Source organism: Diachasma alloeum, unplaced genomic scaffold (genome assembly GCF_001412515.2).
Source record: "Diachasma alloeum isolate Michigan unplaced genomic scaffold, Dall2.0 Dall_scaffold_00209, whole genome shotgun sequence".
Taxonomy (NCBI): domain Eukaryota; kingdom Metazoa; phylum Arthropoda; class Insecta; order Hymenoptera; family Braconidae; genus Diachasma; species Diachasma alloeum.
In genome coordinates this window covers 381,406-391,965 of record NW_021680374.1, presented here as the reverse complement: position 1 = coordinate 391,965, position 10,560 = coordinate 381,406, and the positions used below count along the sequence as shown (strand labels likewise).

The 10,560-nt window shown below is 35.6% G+C and overlaps 1 protein-coding gene across 3 annotated transcripts in view; it reads left to right on the top strand.

The window, feature by feature from the left end:
- LOC107036490 (myb protein) overlaps window positions 1–10,560 on the top strand; it is a 58,896-nt gene that overhangs the window by 44,469 nt on the left and 3,867 nt on the right. For all 3 annotated transcript variants that reach the window (XM_015254482.1, XM_015254480.1, XM_015254481.1), the window contains exons 3-7: window positions 1,321–1,485; window positions 5,369–5,687; window positions 5,817–6,114; window positions 8,142–8,832; window positions 9,489–9,578. In XM_015254482.1, the coding sequence (XP_015109968.1) occupies window positions 1,321–1,485; window positions 5,369–5,687; window positions 5,817–6,114; window positions 8,142–8,832; window positions 9,489–9,578 (1,563 nt within the window). The remainder of the gene's footprint in view (window positions 1–1,320; window positions 1,486–5,368; window positions 5,688–5,816; window positions 6,115–8,141; window positions 8,833–9,488; window positions 9,579–10,560) is intronic.

The following is a 10,560-nucleotide window of genomic DNA, read 5'->3' as shown; positions in this document are numbered from 1 at the left end:
GGAAGTGGAAAAACGCAATTCTGAGCCGTCCATCTGCCTATACGGAACCCAAATTTCCTCAGGAATCGAATGGAATAGGTTTTAAGGCTCTATCTCTCATAGTTTCCGAGATAATCGCGAAAAACGAAAATCCAAAAAAAAATTAATTCAATTCATCTTGTATAAGGCCTAGGAAGTGCAAAAACGCAATCCTGATGTATAAAAATACAACTGCGTGAAACACACACGCGTATCAAAATGCAACTGCGTGAAACACACAGGTGTATAAAAATACAACTGCGTGAAACATACAGTAGTGTAAAACTTCAACTGCGTGAAACACACAGTAGTATGAAAGTTCAACTGCGTGAAATACACAGCAGTATGAAAATTCGGCTGCGTGAAACACACAAAGTTCAGAAACAGAAAATACTTTTGCTGTGCTGAATTAGGAATTTTGAGTGTGCTGATTTTTGACGTCACGTCATCGCGTAGATTTTCCAGATTATATAAATTATTCTGTATTCTCTATAGTACAAAATAGCAAAATATGTATGCAATTTTTTCAGTTTTATTGTTGTTCCCAATAATGAAAAATAGTGCAAAATTGCAATTCTACAGCTGCAACATTAATGAATAAATGAAAATTTATTACAATATCTATGAAATAGAATTCTATTTTTAATCCTTCTCATCTGGACATTTTTATTTTTTTCTGAATCGAGGATGCAGTGGGTAAATTGGACTGAACAAATTCATTTTTTGTGAATGTTTGAACATAAAATTATTCTGAAACTGAAAGATTTTAGGAGGAAATATCCAGAAAAATGTTCACTCTTTCTTTTGATATTTTTCTTAAAAAATTCTTCAATAATTTTTAAGCTGAACAAATTTAATTCACTCAAAATTCATAAAATCCATTTTTATGTGAAAAAAATCAAATAACTCACGAATATCGAAACCAAAAGCTCCTCGAATATTTCTCAATTTGAGAAGCAAAATATATCCAATATTTCCATTTTTATTTTTATTCTCGATCTTATTTATTTTTAATTTCATAGGCCCGGTTGCACCAAGCCCAGTTAAAAAATTCTCATTTAAGTATCGGAATAAATAAAAATGAAGCGTTTTGTCAATATTCATGAGCGAATGGTTGAATGAAAGCATTCTACGACGAATTCCTAAAATTGTCTGTGGACTAAATTTACTCCAGACATAAATTTATTCTGATGATTTAATTGGCTAACAGGGCTTGGTGCAGCTGGCCCACAGTTGCCAAGTTGGTAAATGAATAAAAATGCATTACAATGCCCATATTGATAACAATTCTCTTTCGTTCAGGACAATTTATTAAAGCAGCTAGTAAGCAACGCCGAAAAATTGGGAACTGGATTACGATGGGACGCTGTAGCCGCACATTTTCCAGACCGGAGTGACGTGCAGTGTCAACAGCGGTGGGCCAAAGTCGTCAATCCAGAACTTGTAAAGGGACCATGGACCAAAGAGGTAGAGTGGCAATTTTAGAGCAATTTAAAAAAGACGAAAAAAACATGTCAATAAACCTTGGCATCCGGGTAGGGACTTTAACCCTCCACGTTTCGCGTCCTCGGCGAAGACCCTTGGGCTACCTTTTTTCGGCGGGTGGGACGGAGAGGGCTTGATAATGAGACGGATGCCGGGCTCGGCGAAAACAGGTTTCGTTTGAAAGTTTTTCCGACTGTGGACTCCTCTCTAAGTGGTCCTGGGGAATGGGAACTCGCCCCGAGGGGTCTTTGCGATTCAAACACGCGAGCTTTTGGGAGCCTCATGTGTCTTTCCGGGTTACGTAATTTGTTTTTTGTTTCAAGAATCATTAGAAGTAATGAATAGAAAAGTTGTGTGAATTGAGGAGCGGAAGTGAGTTGAGGAATTCATTTTGCATTCCTAATTTTTTTTTTGGGGAAGACGAATTGTCTTTTTTCAGAGTGGAAATAATTTTTGAAGTCGTGAAAATGATAGAACGATTCATTTCCAACTTTCAGAATTCATGAAAATGACGATGAATCTCCATTCATGAATTGAAATATCTGAATTCAAATTATTCATTGCACCCAGAATTTAGAAGGAAATGTAAAAAGAACGTTTCACCTTTTCATTCTCTATGTTTTTTTATAATTTTGTGAATGAGCAGATGCACGCGAAATCAGCATGTCAAAAAAAGTTAATACTGGAGATTTTCGTGTTATTTTTTTTGCAAAAGTGGTTATTAGACACAAATTTTGGAAAATATTGCCAATTGAGGGGGTTTCAATTTTTTGAAAATTTCGAATTTTTTAAAATGATTTTTGTTTGTTCCAAATTGGCCCCAATATCACAGCGGGGTTTCAAGCTATGAAATCGCCCTTTGGCACACTGAAAGAAGAAAATCACAAGAATTTTGGCGTCGATTAGAGTTTGGCTTTCGCCGTACTTCGGCGATTATTAATTTTTTTAGTGAGACTAGTATTGAAAATGACCGAAAATCGCTATTATCCAGATTATTATCCCCACAAATAAGTCAATATTCAATTAAATATTAGAAAATGGTGGAGATTACACTCATTATGTCGTCTATTACTCATCTATTTTCATTGTATAATTAGAGAAATAATAATTTTTCACTCAAAAAATTATCCTGAAGATGAGTTTCTATTTTTCCGTTCCTGAGATATTTGCAAGAAACAACGTTTGAGGAATTGCTATATCTCAGTAACCACTCAACCGGTCAGGCTGAGCTTTAGTGCAGATTTGCGTCTCATTGGTACCAATTAAGAGTCCAAATTTCAGTTTTTTGTAATAACTGTTCTGGAGTTATTGACACAGTTCTGGGCATTCATACACACATACCCACACATATATGCACATACATACGCACATACATGCACACTCTAAAAATATATTTAGTTTGTTTGTTTCATGCCACTCTGAGTCATTTCCCAGCAAAATTAGAGAATCGAAAAAAACACATTTACAAAACTTCCGCAAAAAGCTACCGATCCAAAAACTACAAATGCAGAATCATCAAAACCAAAAATTTCAAAACTGGGACGAAATCCATTCAACCCACTTTTCTTTAAATCCCCCGAAAAAAAGTAATTTTTCCAATCGAAAATGATTTAAAAAATCATTCCAACTTCGCCAGCGCGAAAAAATGAATATTGAGAAGCCGTAAAAAACTCCTGTAAGACTTTATTTGATGGCTCTTTTTGTTTGCAATTCACGTCTCGTTGTTTCTCTCCCATAATCTCGAACGACCCACAAAACCTTGTGCTATACCCTGAGTTATACCTGGTCTTCTCGTAGCACACGCACACGTGTGTATGCATTGGCGAATACTCTTGAGCTGGTTTTTCGTATCCCGAAGGTGATGCTGCACCTCTCACGACGTTTATCCCAATGCCAATGCACTCAGCAACAAGAGCCAAGGGCATAAAGGTCTGGCATCTCACTCTTCTATACAACCACACGCATTCCCATGCATCTTTTCTCCTCTGTACGTGCCATGAAAGACCGAATACGTTTTCGTTACCCAGGTCTCCATGGTTTGCGTGGGGCCATTCCCGCCTCTCGAGATGCCTTTTTACCTCGTTCCTTGCCCTCCACCTTTGCCTTCCACTCCATCGGCTTTATCCTCTCCCTTAAGGGGAGACGCCGAACCTCCAATGCTGAAATTCTGCGAATTTCCAACTCACACCGTGAGACGAAGGACTTGTTTGTGCCTCTGTGTGGTACACCGCTATATCTGGAAATTATTTTTTCTCATGAACGAGACGTACACCTTGATCACCTTTTAAAGATTCATTTAATGCATTTTCGAGACCAGGAAGTACGTACGACCCAATAATTAACAGATAAAAAATCCATCGGCCGCACATGATCAAGGATGGCTTTTTTAATCTTGTGCATAAATTGATTTTTTCCACACGTGATCAATCGTTCAGGGCCTTTTTCGGTGGCTCTGGGGATCTTTCGGCATTGTGAAAGTTCGGAACGATTAAATATAGGTTCTGGAATGCAAGTCCCATTTTCTCCTGTTAACAATTAAATAAACAGCCTGGGAGGAGTTTTTTGCCTCTCGAGTTTTAGTCTTTCAAATCTTTCTTCTCGGATCCTTGAAGGAATGTCCGAATCTTGGAAATAATCATATGATTTTGCAGTGGAACTGTGACAATCGGAAACATTTAATACCGATTGTTGCATCGATATTTCTAAAATTAGTATGAGTAGTAGTACATTAACATGATTTCGATTTATTTGGCCTTATTTTGATTGATCTAATGGATGTAAAGGGATCCCCTATTCGTCACAAAATTTTTGTCTATTTTCCTTCTTACACGGCGCGGAAAAATTAGCTCTGTCAAGAGACTATATTTTCCACAGGAGAATATTTGATGGCGTGGAACAGAGTGACTTGAGGGAAATTAACCAACATGATAGAAGGAAATTTATTTCACAAAAATTAAATATGTGTCGTGATCATCAGAAATATGCCTAGAAGAATTCCAACTGTTGTCAGGAAAAAATATAATACTTTGGACAATAATTATTTGATCTGGGAGAGCCCCATAAGTTTATACCACAGAAAGAATACATTGACGAGGAAAGAATACCTTTGTCTCAAAAAACAAATTGTCCTCTCCAAATTATTTAGTTTTTGCAATAACACAGTTTTCGACAAGAAAATTCATTTCTGACACTCCTTAACAGTCAAGGTTTCGAAAACTCCTAAAATTATTGTGATTGAGTACAGGGAAGATATAAAAACAGGTGAGAAAGCTAAATTAGACATTTACCAATTTTCTTTTAGGTCCACATAATTTTTCGGCAGAACTAAATTTTTGAAGTAGAATCTATTACTTAGCTTTACAAATATGCAAACCAGTCTTTTCCTCTTGAAATTATCATTTGTTCTAAGAGAATTATAAGTTTTTATTGAACAAAGAAACATATACACTAACAATAACACTATCAATAACATTCATCTGATAAAACCGGAACCTCAAATAATTCTGTGTAGAACGAATGTACTTACCCGAAAGCCATACAAATGTCTCACGAGAACAATTACTACTACAAAAATTACCACGTTTTGGTGGAAACTTTGTTTTTTGTCCACAAGCGAATTAATTCAACACGACAAAAGAGCTCTTCAAAGGAACACATAATTTTTCGACAGAATTCATAATTTGAAGTAGAAACCCTTACTTCATTTAAAAAAATATAAAAACCAGTCTTTTCATGTCTCAGAACGTTTCTCTCCGAAGATAGCCCCGAAATAATCAGTGAATTCATTCATCCTGCACTCATCTCTCATCGTCTCCCCCTCCGATCGAATAAAATTATTTGATTTAATGATTTCTTTCATCTCCAGGAGGACGAGAAAGTGGTAGAGCTCGTCGATCGTTACGGTCCCAAGAAATGGACCCTCATAGCCCGACACTTGAAGGGCCGAATCGGTAAGCAGTGTCGAGAGAGATGGCACAATCACCTGAATCCAGGAATAAAAAAAACCGCGTGGACTGATGCTGAGGACAAAATAATTGTCGAAGCGCACAGACGCGTTGGTAATCAGTGGGCAAAAATAGCGAAGCTCCTTCCTGGAAGGACAGACAATGCCATTAAGAATCACTGGAACAGCACTATGCGAAGGAAATATGAGGCAGAGGAGGGAAGAACCACTGGGAGCAGAGGTATATACCAGAATTAAACGAAAACATCTAGATAAAATGGAATAGAATGAATTAAAACGAATGAAGAATGGATTTGGGACGTCTTTATTGGAGATCATAACTGTTATTTTTTATCATTCAAATTATCAGGTCGTGGTAGGAGAAAAACAACGGAGACCATCAAGAAAGAACCAGCTGCGGACGAATCCTCATGCCAGGAACAATCCGTCAAGGTTGAGATCAAGGCCGAGGACAGTCGGGCAACTGTGACCTCAGGGAGTTTGGAGATTGATTCACTAGACTGGACTGGCGCCTGGGGACAAACCCCCCAGCATTCTATGATACAGCAACAATCTCAAACGAATTATCTACAGAGTATTATGCAGATGGATGAGAGGCCCGATGAACCTATCAATGATAGGAAACCTATTATTTCACCGTTCTCCAAGTATGTATTTTTTGTTATTCTCTCTACTCAATTTAATTTTGGAAATTTTAGAATTCCTTGGGTATTGGTATATGATAGTTTAACTTTTGAATTGAATACATGGGCAAACTTTCCAATTGGATTTTGAGTGAATGTATAATTTAAGGAATGAAATAGATTTATTGCATACACATCTCCAAATCAAACAACTTCTTCGAAATTCATCGAGAGATTTTTTCACATTTCTTCCTGAATCAACAAGATATTTGTAAAGTAAACTAAACAAGAGATAGTTTTCACTCGTAAAATGCCTAGTGACTCACCAAATGAAGAGTACGTCTCTTGATGTGGCCAATATTTTTTTGTATTATTGAACTGGAAATCTATCTCAGGTATATCCAGCTAAAAAAATTAATGCATGATATCAATATTACAAAATTTTCAAAATTTTATAAGTGATTGCAGCTACTATTTATGTGTTCAAATATTTACACAGGTTTGATACACTTGGTCATTATATTTTGAGATTACTTTTCATTGGAAAATTATGTATAACATAATTAGGGCTTCAATGTTTAGTTCGAGAAGGATAGGTTCAATGAAGTACGGAGAAAATCAGTAGTTTGTTTTTTAATTCTTGTCTGTGTGTTTTAAACCTTGAGCATTGCCAGATGATACGATCTAAATCTTGTTTGGGCTATTCGCACTCATGTGGCTAATTATTTTTATATATTTTAGTGGAAACAAGTTTTTCCAATAAAAATTTTCAAATTGTAGAAAAAGAATTGAAATTTGAATTTATTTCAAGACAATTTTCCCTAGAAAACGAAAAAAAAAGTTCCAAATGTCCGTAATTTTTACTTCAATCTAACATAATTGTGCTTAAATTGAGGTACATTTTCTCTCGTTTGAAGAAATTTTGACTATGAAATTCAGAACTGTTTGGATTCTTGAATCAACAGCCGAGTTTTTAAATTGAGAACATTCTCGTTGTTGAATTGACGATATTTCCTATTCTAAATTGGTCTATTCACATTTATACATTCTTTCTTATTGAAAGTAAGGGAGGGTAGGTTAAAATGGACACTCTCGACCTTCTTTCTAATATTCAAAATTCAGGAACAAATTTATTAATTGATGTCAGTCTAGACTCATCACAAAGGGAAACTATTGTCCTCTCCACAGAAAAAAAATTATGCCCCTTTTATTGAAAATTACATGAGCTATTGACATTTCCAAAAATAGTATCCATTTTACCCCATTAGCCCCTATATCGCCTGACTATTCAACTAATGTTGGATTACTTTTCAAATACTTCAGAATTTTATCCCTATCCAATGTATTTGTTTTGAAAATGTAAAGGTTCTTCATTCAAAAACATATCTCACTAGAAATAAATAGGTTTTTGCTACTAAATTTTATGACAAAACTAAATAATAAAATAATTAATAATTAATTTTTTAACTAATTTTTTTTTTTCCTAAAATAAAGTAGCCAGTTCCTTAGTTTCAGTACAATGCCTTCTAGAACCATGATTTTCTTAAAATAAATAGCTTGCAGGGATGGCCAACAATATTAGATTTCGACAATATTAAAAAGAATTACCAACTCATATTGACCAAAGTTCAACTATATTTATCGAAATTTAGAATATTATAAAATTTAATAACTAAATTTTTCGATTAATGGTGAATAACACATTTGATAATATTGAAATGTAAATTTTTCATTAACAAATTAATTCTAAATTTTAGGTACTTGATTTTCGATTATCCAAATAATCATCAATCTTCCTACCTAAACTATTGGTTAATAAAATAATTCCAAAGTTGAATGTACAAATTGATGGTTCATATAATATTTAAAATTTTTTAAAGATTTATATTAATAAGATTTATATTAACATTGACAACTTCATAATTTAACAGCAATAGCTTGGTTCTGGAAACGAGATTTTTTTTCTTTACGCATTCAAGAAAACTTAAATCGCTACACATAATTAACTCCTTTCAACCATTTTATTAAAAAAAAAATTGTCGTTACTCCAGATACTTCAACCTGAATATGGGAGCAGAAGCCTCCTCGAATACGTCAGACATTCGTCTCCTGCCAATGCCGGACCTTGAGGACGACGAAGATGGCAGACTGAGTCCGCCCTCGATCCTGCGTAAACGTCGAGGCTTCCAGCACATTCTCCCCCGTACCGAGACCCCAGACAGTGGTCACCAGGACTTCCTCATGGGGACATCCTCCCAGGAGGCAACGACAGCCCCCTCGACCCCCATAAAGCAGCTTCCTTTCAGTCCCTCGCAGTTCCTCAACAGTTTAGCGAGCCCAGAATCGTCGTGGATACGTGCCAGCACGCCCAAGGGCTCCCCAGGAACCCTGACAACCCCTCAACCCTCTGGACTTCGTCGTGGACACAATGATGGCAACACCCCGAGGACCCCAACTCCTTTCAAGGACGCACTTGCTGAGATTGAACGACGCAGTGGGGCCACAACGCAATTGCCAGCCACTCCAAGTCGTCTGGATGCACTCACCGAAATCATCAAGCAGGAAACTGATCGTGAGAGTTTGGCTAGCAGCAGTATGCTCCAGGATTCGGGTTATGGCACTGGACGACGACGTGGAAAGGAAAATAGTGCACCTGGAGGGAAGCGAGCACGCAAGGCTCTCTGCCAAGCATGGGCTACCTCCACAGATAGCTCCGACATGAGTTTTGCTGTCGAAACTCCGGTAATTGGCCACTGAAAAGGCTTTTTCCGAGAATAAAATGAGAAAAGTTGGATTGTCGAAAAAAAAATTAGAATGAAATTGGGAATGAGTGGTTTTTGGGGGAATCTCCAGAAGACAATTTTTTGCAGGACATTTCGTCAGCTTTAACGAAGATCTTTTGATACGTTTTTTTAGTATTAATAGTTCTTTGGATAATTGACAAAAACGAAGGGCTAAAATACAACGTGTACATTTTATTTCGACATTAGATCTTGAAAAATGTCTTGGAATTCAAGGAAAAAGCAAGATATTATGAAGTTCTTTTTTCTGAAGCTAAATTAGAGATACAAAAAAGGTCTTTATCAAAATTTGCCTATTTTCTTCAGATTTGGAGATAGTTATCGAGAAATAATTGATGGAAAATTGAAAAGTAATCGAATTAATTTTAGTCAATTTTGAAAAACATTCCAAAAACCTCTTGAATGTAATCTTACGTCAGGTTGGCCTGACAATTTGACCCTTCTACCTTTTCATGACCAATTTGATATTAAAGTTTGAATAATTGTCAAAAAAATTTATATGAAACATCACTTCTCTCATTTTTTTTGAGGATTTATGAGTACTTTCCAACAAATTTGCAATGAAAAAAATTAATTCCCAATTATTTTTTATTGCAGAGTAAAAGTATCGACACATCAGTGTTATTTTCTCCAGCATCAATGGCCCTGGAGGATAGTTTTTTAGCGGCTGGACCGAGTCCACTAAAGGTAGACCATTCCCAAAATCAAAATACCCCCCAAACCCATCAACCTGCCCTATCCTGGTTCTACTCTCGCTCCAATCGCCTTTAGACACGCTAGCCGGCCTATTCTTTCTTTCTAATTCTGTCATACCTCTTCTAATATATTATTTGTTTAATTATTTTCTTCATGAAGAAAACGAAATTATCTCTTTTTTCTTTTAATTAAGTTACGTTGTTGAATTAACCCGGTGAATTATGTTTGATTAATTAATACGAGAATCCATTCGCCCATGGATCCCTCCCTCCTGCGTTTAGCCGGAACTTCTTCCGGTGGTGAAAAAAAAAGACGTTTTATTGTCCCGAGGAAATCCCATCCTCTCCCCAAAGATTTTTTTCTCTCATTATTTATGTTTCTATTAATTATTAATTCTTAAAATCCCTTTCCCTGAAAATAACTAAAAAAATCGAGTTTAATTCGATATTTGAACCCAGGAATTATTTATTTAACAATTCTCTAATTTCCCTATTTAAATGCTAAAGTAACACTTGAATAATTAAAACATCCCTGTTAATTATTTATAAATTAAACGAGAATTAATTTATTCCAAAAAGTTGACAAGCAAAACGATAAAAAGAAATTTAACGTAACCCCAGTAATTTCTTATTAATAATTATCACAAATATTGCCTTAAATTACTTAATTTATTTGAATAAAAAAAAGAGACAGACTCGCTCCAATTAATTGTCATCCAACCGTACAAATGAAAGACATTTATTTAATTTTGAGCGAGTAGTGTTGTATTATGGTTTTTTCAGTTTTTCAAAAGTTATTTATATATTCTTTATAAGTGTTTTTTTTCTTTTTTTTTTTGTTTCGTTACGTTGGATTTAAGCATGTCTGCACTAACTCCAAACGAATGACCCTTATTATTATTTTTTATTATTTGTATTATTAAAAACAGGCCTGGCCTAGCGTACCAAAGTACCTTCATTGTCCCGCCCGATCA